Genomic DNA, 17,991 nt, shown 5'->3' with positions numbered 1-17,991 from the left:
ACAAAGATATGATGTTGAGGAATGGAATTGGGGTTTTCAGTGCTTATTCTAGCAACTTTCTAAGTTTATAAAAGCAGTATTTAAATCTGTCCCTATTTGTGGCTCTGTCCAGGTTTACTGTGCAAGAGATTGAGAGGTATGGTCGAGAGTTGTGCAAACCTAGTGGAAACCTATTTCTGAATTTAGCAACTTTCTAAGTTTATAAAAACTGTCCATATTATACATGGCTCTGTCATACCTCTGAACTGTCCAGATTTTCACAGAATGTCCAGATTTTTGCCTCATATTTTTGGTTCATTCCTCATAAAATCTATGATCTTATAGATTTTTGTGGTGGTTATGCGAGTACTGAAGGCATTATATAAACTGACAGGCATTTGAGTTTGACTTCATACCCTTCAGAAAATGTATGGTAACAAGAACTTGCATTCTGTCAACTTTATAAGTTTATAAGAGCAATATTTAAAATTTGTTCCTATTCTGGGGGCTTTGTCCAGTTTTTGTTTTGCCAGAGGTTGAGAGCGCTCTGTCCAGAGTTATTGTGCAAGAGTTGAGAGGTATGGTTGAGATGTACGCCAACCTCTTAATTGATGCTGCTGCTGTTGCCAGGAATCGTTCTCACTCTTCACTCTCTCTCTCTCGCACACATACATCCACACACAACACATCTCTCTCTCACACATACACACACAACACAGTCTGATGTTCATCGTGTTACCCTGCTGCAGTCATCACACTTGGGTTATCCTGCTGTCAGGCGGTCCCGCAGTCGGCCAGAATTCCAAAGTCTTGGTCCGGCGTCGGTTGCTGTCACTTCTTCCCTGACGTCAGAGCGCCAGGGGTATATCAAAGGCATCCAACACCATTTTCTTCAGTCTTTCTTGCCGCGCGGTGCCCGAAGCAGAAGCAGTTCGCAAGTGCCGGTCGGCCAACACCTGAGATTTTCGAATCGAGTTTCAGTCCGAAGTCTTCAAAGCTAAGTACCCCGTTGGGGAACCTTTTCTTGCCTCAGTCCGATGTCAGAAAAAGTTAACAATTGCATTTCTTGTGGGAAGCAAATACCTCATAGGCCCAGACCACGAATTCACTGGTTGTCGCTTTTGTGCTAGGTTCAATAAGCAAACTATAAAGCGTTGCTTTGATTTCGCACGACACTACTTAGAAAATTTAATTACACTATGCCGTCGGAGCAGCCGACTACCGGCGTGCATAAAAAACGCAAGGATAGGGACAGGCAGCCTAGATCCAAGCCGGACTCCGAGGCCTCGGCTGGCCCGGTTGCCGGTTCTCCGGTTTTCAGTGAGGCGCCTACGCAGCCCCTGGCTATTGCTGAATTGGATCCCCAGGCCACATTGGATCCCCCAGCAGAGATTTCTAGGTCAACGCAGCCTTTTTCCTTAGGCCCAACCGGCGACATCGCAGTAGGGGAAGCCGGTGCTGCAGAAACACCTTTGGTTTCTGAAGGTGTCTTCAGATTGACTACCCTCTCCATTAAATCTTATGCTAAACTTAAGACTCCTCTAAAACCAAAAAAGCCTACACTTCAGTCTCCAGGTCAATGCCCTATGCCTAAGAAACAGATGCTTAAAATGGCTGAAGATTCGATTTCTTTGATCAGGGGTTCCCAACCCCCCCCCCCCGACAAAAGGCCTAGACACGAAGAGGATTATGCCTCCTCTGATCAGGTGTCTGTTTCCTCAGGCTCTTCTGAGGAACAGGATTACTCCTTTCCCCCTTATGAAGATTCTGATGCTGAAGACTCAGTTCCCTCAGCTTCTCCCCCTGAAGGCTACTCCTTTGGGGAAACCTTACACACCATGATGGAACATTTCCACTGGTAAGGTCAGGACTACTCTGACTCAAAGAAAAGGCTCCGGGAGTTTCTTTTACTTCCCCAGCACAGACCTCTTGCTGTTCCCCCTGTTTTGGACATAGTAGATGATGTTTTCTTAGAATTTAGTTTAAATCCAGATTCTCTGCCGCCTGCTCCAGCCAAACCAGATAGATACTATAGAGTGCCTGACTCCCACAAATTCCTTTACAAAAGCTCTGCTGCTGATCCAGAGACAATCTCCCAGGGTCCGAAAGGGGCTAAGGCTTCTATGGCTAAAAATCCTGTACCTTCGGAAAGGGACTCCAGAGCACTAGACAGGTGGGGGAAGAAGGTTTACACCTCTACTACTCTAGCTATGAGAGCATTAAATTGTCGATTTCACATGCTTAAATACCAGCAAGTCCTTATGTCTCAAATAAAACAAAAGATGGGCACGCTCCCTCAATAGTCTGAACTCAAGGAAATACAAGATCTGTTGCATGCAGCTGAACAGGTGGGCAAACATACTTTACAATGTGGTTTTGATGCCTTGGAAGCTTCCTCCAGAGCAGCTGTTACTGGGTCTTTGATACGTAGCCATGCTTGGTTAAAGGAACAATCTCTGCCTGATCATGTTAAAGCAAAGTTACTGGATGCGCCCCTACAGCAGGATGTTTTATTTGGGGTTAAAGCAGAGGAGGTTTTAAAGAAAATGGAGGATAAGGCAAAATCTATGCAGACGGTCAAAGATTTCTTACAGGTACAGCCCCCACGCTTCAGCAGAAATTGGCCAACAAAAAATTGGTCCTTTCCAGCTTCTGACAGGCCACAGAGTGGTAAATACAGGCGCCCAAGCGGCAGAGGACAAGCTCAAATCCCTTACAAACCTCGCCAATGGGGCTCTTCAACACAGAAGGGAGGAGAATACAGGTCCCAAACCACTAGAAGGCAAACACAATGACTTAAACATCAAACTGCCAAGCAAAACCCTCTTGGCAGCTCCCTTGGGAGGAAAATTAACACTTTTTGCAGACAACTGGCGCATCGTCACAAAGGACAAATGGGTCCTAGACATTATCTCACACAGATACAGATCCCATTTCCACACCTTGCCAAGGATAAAAGGAATGCCAAACCTGCCACAGATTCAATGGGCAGAGGCACAAAAACAAATTACAGCTCTCATGGACATGAAATCCATCCAACTGGTACCTACACAGGGGCAAGGCCAAGGATTTTACTCAAGTCTTCTAGTCCCCAGAAAGGACAATGCTTGGAGACCCATTCTGGACCTTTCAATTTTAAACACTTTCTTGCAAGTACCCAAATTCAAGATGCTAACACTACAGCAGCTTCTTCCCATGTTGGGCAAGAAAGCTTTACTAGTAACGTTGGCTCTCAAGGAGGCATACCTGCATGTCCCTATCAGACAAAATTGCAGAAGATACCTCCGTTTCATTGCAGGTTCAACCCATTACCAATTCTCTGCACTGCCCTTTGGCTTATCTACTGCGCCCAGGGTCTTCACAAAATGCCTGGCACCAGTAATTGCATACTGCAGACAGAGGGGAATTCAAATATACCCATACCTGGACGACTGTCTCATACAAGCAGAAAGCAAGGACATTCTCTTATAACACCTGGCTTTTGTAAGACATCATCTAAGTTGCCTAGGGTGCACAGTAAACGAACAGAAATCAAAACTAGTGCCCTCACAAACTATGACATTCCTGGGTGCCAGCTTGAATACAACAGCCCAGATGGCTTATCTGACGCCAGACAAACAACTACAATTAACTCAATACTTCAGAACAATGGCAACAAAGACCCAACTCCCTGCAAGAAAAATTCTGCAGGCCTTGGGCTTCATGGCATCTTGCATACTACTAATACCATTTGCAAAACTGCATATGAGGAAATTACAATGGTACCTAAAAAGTGTATGGACTCAACACAGTCACAGCTTGGAAACAATGATAACTCTCATTCCTTGCCTTCAACAGGAGTTTCTATGGTGGTCACAGGCTTGTCACCTCAACAAGGGTCAGCCTTTCACCCTACCCCCAGCCAGGCAAACTATGACAACAGATGCATCGGACTATGCTTGGGGGGCACACATGGCAGGACGGTGCGTTCAAGGCTTATGGACAGCAGATCAAAGGAATCTGCACATCAATCAAAAAGAAATGCTAGCTGTACAAAATGCACTGACAGCCTTCAAGGACCTCTTGCATCCTGGACAGCTTATCATAAGGACAGACAACACCACAGTAATGTGGTACATAAACAAACAAGGGAGCATACACTCCTACCCTCTATGCAGGCAAGCAATGACCTTGTGGAACACAGCACTGGCTTACCAAGTTCAATTACAAGCTCAATTTCTGCCAGGAAAAAAGAACATATTGGCAGACGACCTAAGCAGAAACATCATGGATCCCACGAATGGAAACTGGATCCACAAATATTCGCAATGGTAACTCAAAAGTGGGGGCTCCCAGACATAGACCTGTTTGCCAGCCCTCAAAACTATCAGCTAACAAGGTTTTGCACAAGGACCTTTCACCAACAAGCTTGGAAAGTGGACGCACTCTCATTCAGTTGGAAAATGCTAACAGTATATGCCTTTCCTCCACTACCCCTTCTCAGAAAGGTGCTACTGAAAGTCAGGATGGAGAGACCCCGAATGATACTCATTGCTCCAGACTGGCCACGCCAGCACTGGTACCCACTATTAAGGAATATGGCCCATGGCCCACCATGAATTCTACCACAAATTACCCACCTGCTCACACAGCAAGACAATCAGATTCTACACAGCCAGCTCAAAACCTTAAACTTGGCTGCATGTCAAATCACCTAGGCAACCAGCCAGCTGCTCTCTCACAAGCTTGGAAGTTATTCTGGAGGCCAGGAGGCCCAGCACCAGGAAAGCCTACTCAGACAAATAGAAAAGGTTTTGCGCCTGGAACCAAGCTAAAGGCCAAAATACCCTTCAGCCTGACATACCTCAGATTCTGCAATATCTAACTGAGATGTTAAACAAAGGGCTTTCTTTTTCATCTATTAAAATCCACGCCTCAGCTATTTCTGCTCACTAAAACACGGATCCTCCCTTATTTTCACATCCACTCTTAAGGCAGTTTCTCAGAGGGGCCAAGAACATTAGGCCTCCCAGGAGAGCACCAACACCTACTTGGGACCTCAATTTTGTTCTGGAAAAACTCACGCTACCTACTTTTGAACCAGCTTTCTCAGCTGACCTAAAGTTTATATCATGGAAGACTGCCCTGCTGCTAGCAATCACTTCAGCTAGAAGAGTTTCAGAGCTTGGCAGTAGAGCCTTTCCTCATTTTTCATCAAGACAGGGTTACTCTATGAACTAACCCCTCCTTTATGCCTAAGGTGGTATCCAGTGTGGCCCTAAATCAAACCATCCATTTACCCACCTTCTTTCCAAATCCACAGAACAAAGGAGAAAGACTCCTGCATTCCTTGGACATTCACAGACAGCTACGTTAGTACTTGGATAAAACTAAGGTTTTTAGAAAAACTGACCAGCTTCTTGTATCCTATGCAACAGCATCACAAGGAAAGGCTATCTCAAAACAAACCATTTCCAAATGGATTGGACATTGCATACGTTTTTGCTACACCCACCAGGGAAAACCAGTTCCTGCTACCATAAGGCCCCACTCTACCAGGGCAGCAGCTACATCTACAGCCTTCCTCACGGGGGTACCAACCAAGGATATTCTGGAAGCTGCAACTTGGAGTTCAGTACACACCTTCACCAAACATTATCACTTACCACTTTACTCTAAGACCAGGGCGGGCTTCGCCACCGCAGTTTTGCAGGGCCTTCTAGCCCCCTCTAACCCTGTTTGACTCCTCCGCCCATCCTTAGCTTTGGGATTCTACCCAAGTGTGATGACTGCAACAGGGTAACACGATGAACACAGTACAGTTTTGTACCTACCATAAATGTAGATGTTCGAGTGTATACCCTGCTGCAGTCCAGGTTACCCTCCCTCCATCCCTTCTAAAACTAGCTGAACTTGTCTCTATTCTATACAACCTTTGTGGTGTATTTGCTTGTGCCTAAGGGTTTTGTTTTACTTTTTTCTTTCAAGATAGCTTGCCTACCTATTAGGGGCACCTGACATCTGGGGCAAGAAAAACTGAAGAAAATGGCTTTGGATGCCTCTGATATACCCCTGGCGCTCTGACATCAGGGAAGAAGCGACAGCAACCGACGCCAGACCAAGACTTTAGAATTCTGGCTGACTGCGGGACCGCCTGACAGCAGGATAACCCAAGTATGATGACTGCAGCAGGGTATACACTCGAACATCTACATTTATGGTAGGTACAAAACTGTACTTTCTGCTTTCATGCAGGCATTTATACAAACACACACACTTCTCCATTTCATTTATTTTACACTCGCTAAGCAGCAAAAGTCTGCTTAGCAAATAAAATAACAGCTCAGTCGATCATTGTTCACTCTCATTCACATAGTCTGTTCTGCTTTTACACACACACATACATTCTGGTTTCATGCAAGCATGCACTCACAAGATTGCTCTCACTCTCAATCTCACACAGTCTCCTCTGCTTTCATGCACGTACTCACTCACATACGTAGACAGAAACATACACACTCTCACACAGACATGCACACAGTCACTTTTTTGTTTTCACTCCCTGCCTAAAAGTTTGTGTGGCCCGGTACCAAATGATTCACCGTCCAGTGGTTGGAGACTGCTGGTTCTTGAATGTATGCTCTTATTTGCCCTCTGAGTATTTGTTGGCAGTCCCTTATGATTTCTTTTACATGTTTCTTTGTTCAAGTTCCAAATGATATGTTTCTAGTTTATTATTATTCCTAGTGGTCCTTATAGCTGTCTGACACAGTTCTGTCAAACTCCTTCCTGACAAAGTGAGCCTGCACAAGGAAAGCCTCCTTCAGTTATGTGCTAGCTATGCTTTTGTTTCACATTTTAAGAATCAATATATTGATGTATGAATTATTGTTGCTTTAGTGCAGATACCTCAGATTTTTCTTGTGTTTCTTGTGAGTAACAATTTGTAAGATCTCCAATTTGTATGGAGATCTTAATATCAGGATGCTGGCTCTTGAAGTAGAGCTTTCCAAGGGGAGTTATGTTGATGGAAGGACCCAGTTGGGTTTCTTTTGAAATTCCTTAATATGTCCGGTAAACAAGTTACAAATTAATTGAAAATATACAGAGTGAATGGTTTGTGTGCATGGTTCCTGAGAAATTCATCAATTAAATCTGTTGTGTGTCAGGATTATTACTGTAAGCTGATCTGTTCAGGATAAAGATAATGGATCATTAGCATTCTTTTGTAAGTACATAAGACAAGCATCAGTGCCATTTGTGTATTGTATACTTTTGTAGAGTACTTACTGTAACTTGATTAATGGCTGAACTGGTGTTGGAAATTTATGACACTTAGAATTTTCTGTACAACTCCATCAAGCCTTTGTCAGAGTTGTCTGCTTAACCCTACTAATCTTGCTTCATTGCCTGCATTGTTGCTTTTTGATACTATACAAAGGGTCACTCCTAGGTTGAGTGCTTCTTTATAGTTTGGGAAGGATTTCATAATGTCATTTAATTCTTTTGTGTAGGCTCTTTAGTTATATAAAAATATACACTGAATGCCACAGGTATGAGAGGAACAGCTTCTTAACTGAAAGTAAGCAGTTTTGTGTGATATAGACTACTACAGAATGAGAGAGTGATCAGTTGATTGCTTTCATACTCAGAAGAAGTCTTAGTCAGAAAAAGTGCTTAGTTTGAGTTGAATAAAGTTGTTCCCTTGGTACCTGTGGTATTCTCTGTGGTTTTGGACTTTTTTTTTATTTACATTACCTATAGCGAGGTTTGGTAGTTCGTCATTACTGTATAGCTGTCTGTAGTATGTGATTAGAAAGTTGTGTGCTGGTTTCAGTAGCATAGTCACTGTGGTTTAAGATGATCACCAGAGAGACTCTTTGTGTGCCTTTTTTATAATGTTAATGTAGCTGGATTTCAGAGGCTATCAGTTTTCTTTTGGCAGGTGGTGATATATATTTTTTACACACAGGATGTGCAATTCACACTTTGGCAAAAACATCAATTTAACTGTCCAACTTTGTGTTTTAACCACTTGGAGGAATAAAAAGTAAAATTAAATAGTTTCCTAACAGTAATTCAAATTGTGTTCCTTTCCTTTTTTCCAGCATGAGGGATTATCTAAGCCTCTGTCTGCAAAAGTATTCCTCAAGATCTCTAGAAAACCATTATTTCAAACAATTTAGGGAGGCCAAAATGTGAGGCTTACAGAAAGGAGTGGTAATTCACCAGAAAGCAGTGTGTGGCTGTCGGACATGTTATTAACAGAGAGGTGTTCAGATATTTTGAATTCTTGTCCTTTACTGTTGTTACGTTACATCCTGAATTTTCATGAATCAGGCATGCTCAACAGTATGTAGTATCTTTTCATTTGACAGAGCTGTCCTTAACAGTCTGTTGCATACCTCTTAACCTCTTAGAGCAAAAAAATATGGACAAATCCTGAAATGATGGGGGGGACAAATAGGGAGAGATTTTAAAATTACAAACTTAGAAAGTTAATAGAATAATTGGATCTGAAGTACCTTACTTCATTTATTCTTCAACCTGTGGTCCTTAGGATCTGACATGGCCGCATTTTCCAGCTATGGCTCCGAGCACCTCCCATTACCCATAATACCTCCCTGTCTCCCTTCTCCCTTCAGATCTTGTTTGCCACTTTAGTGTACACAGAGTGGTCACTGAGCTGCGTCATTTTCATTTTGGTCAGTTTGTATTTTGGTATGTTTCTTAGCTATTTTTTCTTCCTTTTTTTTTTCTCTCTTAAACCTATCACCTCCCCGGGTTTCTTCGTAGCTAGTGAACAAAACAAAAAAAGTCAAAAGTAGTAGTAGGTCTCTTCTATCTTCTCTTTCTTACCTTTTCCTGTCTGACTGTGTGTGTGTGGGTAGTGAACTGGCTGACGGGATGGCTGAGGCCCCAAAGCCTGGGTTCAAAAAATCCACAGTGTGTGGCTATAAGCTTTCACCTGCTGATGGCCATACTCTGTGCTTGGTTTGCTTAGGGGTTGCTCACCTCCAGTCCCCCTGTCCTATTTGTGCTGGGTTTAACCCCAGAGCACTTAAGGACAGGTGCGACAAATTCATCCTTAAGGGCTTGTTGCCCTCTGCTACTGGGACTGTAGTCCATTCTTCCCCTGCGGGAAAAGCATCGTCTGCTTCTTCTTCCTCCTCCCCAGCCTCTGGGACTCGCACTCCCGCTAAGAGGCCTGGGGAGGGGGATAAATCTAAAAAAGGACCGGCCTCGCAAGTGATCCCTGACTGCTTGTCGCAGGCCAGTCCACTGCCGAAGACAAAGCCTGTCTCTAGGCCTGGTTCCCCTTGGTTCTCAGGTCCCCGAGGTTTTCGCCTGAGCCAGAGCTTCCGACTAACCGGTCGCGGTCTAGCTCCCCCTCATGCCACTGGCACTCTCGTCCTGCTTTGGAGGCATCCTGCTCCACCCAGAGCCTTTCAGATGCAGAGATGGACAAGATGATGCAGAGGTTCATCCACACTCAAATTCAGATGGGGGTCTTGCCTGGGCAGTCTCCCACTGGAGCAGGCTCCATTCTACCCATGTTCCGTCCTTTTACTCCATCTTCGATCCGACCTTCGGTTTCGGAGTCGTTGGATCCAAGGATGGTTGAAGTTAAGGGGTCGGCGCCGATGGTACCCTGTACCTCGATGCCGGCAGTTGCCTTGAGTGTGTCGGATCCAACCAGTTGAGATCTGAGCTTTCTGAGCCAGAGCCTTGGGGTCTGGTCTGAGGGTGTGTTCTCTGCTCCGAGTCTGTCAGAGAGGAGCATACCTCTTGGCATCATGGCTCAGACTCCCCTGTCGGGTCAAGGGGGAGCAGCTTCTGCTTTTCCTGTCCAGGAGGCCCGTTCCCCCTCTGCATTCGACATGGTGGAGAGGGTTCTCGCAGGCTGGAGGCCTCAGACTATCTCATCCTCAGAATCCTTCCAGACCTTCCTGGCTTTGAGTGTGATTCCGACCATCTTGCCCTTCCAGACAAGGTTTTAAGTCCCACACAGACAAGCTGCATTGGCACAAGGGGTCCCCTGTAGATGCTGTGATGGTGGTGGCGGCCACCATAAAGGAACTTGCAAAGGAGAGCTTCACGGTCCATCCTGACCAGGAGTCTAGGATGTTGGATCATTTTTGGAAGTGAGTTTATTCTTCAGGGGCCTTCTCCATGAGGACACTGAACTATTTGGCACATGTTGTCCAACTCCAGAGAGATCTAGTCAAAGAAATCACGGAGTCTACCCCAGGGTCCTTGTCGGCAGACAGGAAAACTTTCGATGCTCGAATGGCCACCCTTAAAACTGTAGCAAACATGTCAATGCGTTTTCTCTCCCACGCCACGGAGGGAGCCGCATGGGCGGCGGGCACAGGCATAGCCATCAGGCGTCACGCCTGGCTTTGCCTATGTCATTTCTTGGAGCCCTTCAAGGCATTTTTTTTTACAAACACCCCTTATGATGGTGGTTCTCTTTTTGGGAAGACAGAGAGACCTTGATCCATAGTTAGAAGGACGGGAAGGCAGTCTGCCGTCGGGATTCGCTTCTCTCCACCTCAGAGGTCCTTTTCCAGGAACCAACAAGGCCAGAAATTATGTGGTTCCGTAAGTCTCAAGCATTTTCCTGGGACGTTCAGGACTTGCCGTCCCCCAGAGGCAGAGGGGGTCCTAAGAACTTCATGTACCAAGAACCTTTCTCGGACAAACCCGGGCAGCAGCCCTTAGGGGTTGCCTGACTGTCCATCTCTGGAGGCAGTGGGGGGCCATTTGTCGCTACACCCATTAGCTTGGGAGTCCATTACAACAGATCAGTGGGTGTTGCGAATTATGTCCAGAGGATATTTCGTCCCGTTCAAAAAACCTCCCCCATCCAGCAAAGCCCTCCCGGATGTTCCACCCACGCAGCAGGAGGAGGCAGCAGTGCAAATAGAATCACTACTATGAAAGAGAGTCAACCAATCATTTCCCCCCCAGACCAATTTGGATCCGGGGTTTATTCCAGATTCTTCTTAGTGCCAAAGACGATGGGGGACCTCAGACCAATTTTAGGTCTTCCCCAATTGAACTTGTCTGTAACTAAGACAAAATTCTAGATGGTCACAATTCAATCTATCCTGCCCTATCTGCAGACCAGAGACTGGATGTGCTTGAATGATCTCCAGGACGCGTACTACCACATAAAGATGGACAGGTGCTCCCGGAGGTTCCTTCGCTTCCAGCTGGGAGCCAATCATTACCAATTTCGACCCCTTCCCTTTGGTCTCACCACACCCTCCCATGTGTTCAAAGTAATGGTGGTAGCAGCGGCTCACCTGAGGCTTCAGGGCATTCACGTCTTTCCATACGTGGACAATTGGCTCTTTACTGCCCCTTCAGAGCATCTACTTTGTCAAGCCAGGGACTCCTTTCTTCGGCTAGCCAATAAGGTGGGCATCACAATCAATATGGACAAATTTACCTTACTCCTGATTCAGGTGTTGGACTTTATCAGGGCAGAGCTGGACACAATACAAACGAGGGTGTTCCTCACGTCAGACAGGTTGCACAATCTGAGGTTGCACATCCTACACATTCTTCAGACTCCTCTCCGTCAGCCAAAGCAGTGCTGCAGGCATTAGGTTCTATGACGGCCACAGTCACTCCTCCTCCTCTTATGGCACGTCTTCATATGAGAGTGCTGCAGTGGACACTGGCTGTCCAGTGGTCTCTGTTAGACCTCCCTTTGTCCTTTCCAGTGAGAATCTCAAAAGCATGCAGGGACTCCCTTTGGTGGTGGATTCAGTCTTTGGATCTCCTCAAGGGATGCCCATTTCAACCTGCCTTGCCCAAGACCATGGTGACCACAGACACCTCCCCACTGGGGTGGGGGGGGGGGGCAATGTTCGGGAAGGACAGTCCGAGGCATGTGGTCCCCTTCTATAACCTGTCTGCATATCAATGTTCTAGAGATAAGAGCGGTTCTTCTTGCGTTGCAGACCCTTCATGCTCACTTCCCTTTAGGAACAATTGCTATTTGGATGGATAATATGTCATTGGTCTGGTATATCAACAAACAGGGGGGAACCAGATCTCAACCCCTTTGTCGAGAAGCTATGAGAGTGTGGGAATGGGCGATCTCCACCAGCCATTTTCTGGTGACCGCGCACATTCTGGAACGGTCCAACATTCTAGTGGACAGGCTCAGCAGATTTGTCCTGATGCCTTACGAGTGGTCTCTGAATCCTTCAGTAGTGAAACAGATCTTTAGAGAGTGGGGTCATTCTTGCTGCAATCTCTTCACATCTCCTTCAAATGCGAAGTGCAGGGAGTTCTTCGCTCTGAACCCCCTGCTGGGGGAAACCCCCAGATATGCTCTGATTCATGCTTGACCTCCTGGGCTTCTTTATGCATATCCTCCTCTTCCCCTCATGTCGAAGTTTCTGCAGAAAGCTCGAAGGCTGGGGAGCACTGTGATCCTCATTGCCCTATTCTGGCCTCGACAGGTTTGGTTTCCCTTACTCAGGTCTCATCTAGTTGTTCCACCATGGATTCTGGATCCAGTTCCGGATCTTATCTTGCACCCTTCGGGGATTCCACACCCAGATCTAGATGGTCTGAAGCTCACGGCTTGGCTGCTCTGGTTCCCATGATCATTAGGAGTCCCGGTTTGTCATCCCCTGTTAAGTCCACCCTGGTAGTGGCTCACAAATCTTCTACCAAGAAAGTGTATCGTAGTAAATGGAAACGTTTTTCTATATGGGCCACTCAACGGTCGTTGGATCCTTTTCCAGCACCTCTGTTGGCAGTTGTAGATTTTCTGGCTAGCATTTTCCAACAGGGCGCCAGTTCTTCTACTGTCAAGGTTCAACTAGCAGCTATATCTAATTTTCACGTGGGGATTAATATGTCTTCGTTGGCTTCCTCTAAATATACACAACCAACCGATATTGCCAACATCCTGGCAGATAGGTTTAGTGCTAACTTTACCCCTCTCTCACCCTCAAAAGGGCCCATCTTAATACCGGAAGAATGCAAAGCCCCTGTAATCATGGATGAACAAGTAAAGACCGCACTCTCCAAAGCCAAGCACACAGCATCCATGGGACTGCACAAACTACAGAACGATATGGCACCCCACCTAAGTACCATGTTTAGTCATAGCCTCACCGCAGGCTATGCGCCTACTGAATAGCGCACAGCGATGGTTATCCCACTCTACAAAGGGGGTGCCACCACGGACCCTGGAAACTACCACCCAATTAGCCTGACGAGCCTGGTCTGCAAGGCCATGGAACGTATCATCTTGGAGCTTATAAACAAAGACATAGGTAACCTCCAAATCCTAGACCCCACTCAGTTTGGGTTTGTAAAAGGTAGATCATGTCTACCAAACCTGATTGACTTCTTTGAAGCAGTCACTAGAGCCGTAGACGAGGGCAAGGTAGTGCATACAGCCTTTCTTGACCTTGCCAAGGCTTTCTATAATATCTCCCTCTCTGGAATTATAGATAAACTCACTAAACTGGTTTATAAATCCCTATGTCACAAGAAGGGTGGCCAACTGTCTCACTAACAGAACCTACACAGTAAAAGTAGCCGACTCCAAGTCTCACTTCAGACCATTGACGAGTGGAGTACCACAGGGTTCGGTCCTGGGTCCTCTCCTGTTCGGCATCTACTTCTCTGAAGTGCAGCCCAACACAGAAGGTCTTTGGCTAACAAAGTTCGCAGATGACTGTAAACTGGGACCCATAATAGAATCACCTAATGATGTAGACATTCTACAAAAGGGCCTCACAGAGACAGATGCTTGGTGTCAAAGTCATGACCTCAATCTCAGTGCCAAGAAGTGCATTGTCATCCCCTTTGGGAAAAACTCAGTACCCATGAACTACCACATAGGAGGTAGCTCACTAAACACAAAGTGTGAAAAGAGACCTCGGGACACAGGTGGACCGTAATCTCTCCTTTGATAACCCCATTGCCATAGTAGTCAGGAAATCCTTCTATGTGGCACACCTCATCACAAAAGGGTTCTCATCAAGAAAAAAGGAGGTCATTGTTCCTCTCTACTCATCCCTCATCAGACCCATTATAGAGTACAATGCCCCGTTTGGCATGCATCTCACAAGACACTTACAACAATTGGAAAGGCCACAGAAATACCTCACTAAGAGGATTACCGGCCTAAACAGGTGCCATACACAGCCTCAAAAAACTCCAGCTCTTCTCCGTCGCATATCGCCTACTCAGAGGCGTTCTCTGCTTAACATACAAAGCTATGTCAAACCCAGAGCTGTTGGACATGCTACAGTTAAAGAAATCCCAATCCCTCTGAGCTACACGCTCTAGGGACCTAAACGTTGTCACCACAATAAACAGAACATGCTGGAGGGATAGATTCCTGTCCCAGAGACTTGCCATACTCTGGAGCAAACTACCCATTCATGTCAAGCAAAGCTCCTCATTGGCCCTGTTTAAGAAAAATCTTGACGACTGGATGGGAAATAGAAAATTCACCCCGGGGATCACTTCTGCGACACTGCTTGACAGGGCAAAATAATTTTCGTGGGTGGTGAAAGCCAGGGAACCTTTTTGGCTAGGCGTATACAGGGCCGAAAGCCTAGTACCTACCTATGAACTGCAAGACCTTTCTTAAAGGTGCTTTTCTTCTTAGACCACCCCTAAAGGATCCTGTCCCCCTGTGGGACATTACCCTGTTGTTGCAGGCATTAGTTTCTTCCCCTTTTGAGCCTGCGACTTTGGTGGATTTGAAATTTTTGACATGGGAAACTGCCTTCCTGGTCGTCATTACCTCCACCAAAAGAGTGTCTGAGCTTCAGGCTCTTTCAAAGTGCTGTACATGATTTTCCATAAAGATAGGGTGTCGCTTCGCACTAACTCTTCTTTCCTTCCCAGGGTAGCTTCAGAAGCCAATATTAACCAGACTGTAAACTTGCCAGTTTTTTTCCTAACTACCAAAACAAGGGGAATATAAATTGCATTTACTCGATTTACATAGGCAATTGAGGTTTTACCTTCACAGGACCAAACCTTTCCGCAAGCCTGATCAACTTTGTGTCTTATGCCAAGCCCTTCTTTGGTAAACCAGTCTCAAAAATGACAATTGCTCACTGGATTTCACAATGCATTGGCAGAGCTTACTCCGAGAGGGGTCTGCCACTACCAGGAAAAGTGAAGGCTCATTCATCCTGATCTGTGGAGCTACATAAGTGGCCTTTTGGTCCAGAGTACCTTTGGATGACATTTGTTCAGCTGCCACTTAGGCTTCATCTCACACCATTATGTTGCATTACAAATTAGACATTGTCTCTAGGAGTACAGCATCCTTTGGGTCTGCGGTGCTCCGAAACATCCTTCCATGAGGGCCACCCAAGAATTAGGTAGCTGGGGACTCTGTCCCACAGGTTAAAGAGCAAATGAAGTAAACTACTTCAGATAAAGAAGTTATGTACTCACCATAACGTTCCATCTGAGTAGTTCTATTTCATATGTCTTCAACTATCCCTTTCTCCTTCCCCCGAACTTATCTTCAGGATACAATATATTTTTCAGATTGTTACTGTTGGGATCCTTGCCTTTGCTTAGGCTAAGGTTGGATCTGTTGGTTATTCTGGTAGACAAGGTGTTATTTGGTCGGGTGTCTGTTCCTATTAGGCAGCAAACTCAATCTGAAGGGAGACAGGGAGACATTATGGGTAAGGGGAGGTGCTTGGAGCTCGGAGTCATAGCTGCAAAATGCGGCCATGTCTGATTTGAAGTGGATCCAAAGGCTCACAGGTTGAAGACAAATGAAATGGAACTATTCAGATGGAACATTATGGTGAGTACATAATTTTTTTTTGCATTAGCATAAATTTTCTGAAGGATGTGGTGTTTTAAACTCAAATGTTTGTCATTATTTCATGACTCCAGTCCTCGGCTATTTGCCAGAAAGGGACAGATATTAGGGGGAATACACCGAAATTACGAGGCAGATTTCTGGACATTCTGCCAAAATCTGTACAGTTGAGAGGTATGGCTTGTTGTAGTTTGTGTATATTGCCAGCAGAAGGATTTGGTGTGGTCTAGCAGACATTCTTCTTGGAGAGTTAAGAATGCTAGAAAATTATCTAATTAAAAAGTCTTGTGAGTCATGTGATTCTTTTGTCAGAAATCCATTGGAAACATTTGTGGCAGTCAGCTCTCAGCTACACCAAGCATTATTTTTTTCTAATTCTGAAGCAAGTAGTCAGGCATGTTTTGTTGCCTCAGTACTTCAAGACTTAGCCTTCTAAGCGCTTCTTTTCTCTCTTTTTTTTTTTTTTTTTTTGTCTTTTGGGTGCTTCCATATAGGTAATGTATACTGCTTAAGGATTCAGTTCAGGTTTAGGCTACTAAGGGAGGATCCCCTATGTTAGCTGTTACTACTTCTTACCTTTACCTATGAGGAAGACTCTTCATCAGTGGGTCACAGGTAGCATTCCATCATCATCTTGTGCACAGGCATCCCATACACCCAAAGGCTGCTATTGGAGCTCCCTGTAAGTCAAGTAGATTATGTATTTTTATGTCCTTGTAAAACAGCATGTCCATTCATCGTTGATTTTTTTTTCTTGGTTTGCAGGAAGTGTGCTTCTTGTTTGAGAGCAGATTGGTGGGTACAAGAGCTAGACCCGCTATCCTGAATATGCATATAGTGCTTGTCCCTGAACAAGGGAATTTGAGGAAAAGAAATGCTGCTGATTTGGAATGGCAGCACGTATAAAAGTAAAGTCATGGACCCACTGAACAAGAATGCTGTTGTAGGTGTAATGATGTCATAAGACTACATATCTGTTAGAAGACCACATTAAACTTCATTTAGACACGGGCAGTTGTGGAAAAGTTTAGGAATATTTGCATTGAATGTGCTCTTCTAACTTGCTGTTGTAGAATCTCTAAATTAAAACAGCTGGAGTAGCTAGCTGTGAAATGCTTGTAATGTCCGGGACCATTTTCCCCCTTCTTCATATTATAGTTTACTCTCAATTAAGTTACTGTTTTATTCAGTCACTTTCATATAAACATTCTGCATCTTTTTATTTTTCTACAGATTTTAAATCCACCACCTTCACCAGCCACAGAGCGTTCACATTATACAATGGAATTTGGTTATTCCTCCAACAGTCCTTCTACTCACCGGTCATACAGGTATGTATTTTTTTCACTTCTTGAGATTTAAGTAGTTCTTCCACGTTGATAGTGGTTTTACTACCATTGGTGGTGGTACTGAAATAACAGATAATCTAATACTGAGCCTGTAATTAGGATTAAATAGTTCTCCAAGAAATTTGTTCCCATTTGGGTTCCAGCAGATGTTCTTTTCCTTCCAGTTTTCTTTGAAATAAATGCCCTGTTTTGTTGTTGTAGTTACATACTGGGAAAAACTTCCAGTATTTTTCTGCAAGCTTTAGTGCCAACTGCTATGTTTACTTTAACAAGCAAACCAGGCAGCTACTTTGACAATCAAACCAAAATGCTTTCTGTCGTTCTCCACTTGTATCGTAATTTAGTACAGGGTTGTGGAAGGAGCTGAGGTCTATCCCAACAAGTGGTGGATGGTAGAGGCTAAAAGCTCATCCTGTCCTGAACAGGGCTTCAGCTACCCTGTGAACACACACACACACACACACACACACAAACACCTCTGTTGACAGCTTAGAAGATTGAGAGTTCATCTATAGTACATCTTTGGAACACAGGAATAAAACAGAGCACCTGACATCTCACATGGGCACAGGGAGGACTTGCAGAATCTGCACTGAACGCACCCCAGCCAAGAAATGAACTGGCAATCCAAGTGCTGTAAAACAGTAGTGTTGATTGCTGCACCACCCATATGTCACATTAAAAGTTTTATATATTTTTTTAAAGTGAAGCAAAAGTTCAACATGAATGATTAAAAAAAACTCAAAGCGTCAGGCATCATACATAATTAGCAGATCAGTTGTTTTGCACTCCACAGAAGAGCTGAGAAGTTTGCTTCAGTCATTTTTTTCTCTAAAAACAAAA

At 44.9% G+C, this 17,991-nt stretch overlaps 1 protein-coding gene across 1 annotated transcript in view; it reads left to right on the top strand.

Annotated features, from left to right (window-relative positions):
* The window catches only part of LRP6 (LDL receptor related protein 6), a 2,645,333-nt gene that overhangs the window by 2,552,837 nt on the left and 74,505 nt on the right, over positions 1 to 17,991 (top strand). Inside the window, exon 22 of the mRNA XM_044088131.1 lies at positions 17,033 to 17,130. Coding sequence (XP_043944066.1) covers positions 17,033 to 17,130 — 98 coding nt within the window. The remainder of the gene's footprint in view (positions 1 to 17,032; positions 17,131 to 17,991) is intronic.

The sequence above is a fragment of the Protopterus annectens genome, chromosome 11.part0 (genome assembly GCF_019279795.1).
Source record: "Protopterus annectens isolate FY-2018-M chromosome 11.part0, PAN1.0, whole genome shotgun sequence".
NCBI classification, from domain to species: Eukaryota; Metazoa; Chordata; order Ceratodontiformes; family Protopteridae; genus Protopterus; species Protopterus annectens.
This window is presented reverse-complemented; position numbering and strand designations above follow the sequence as displayed.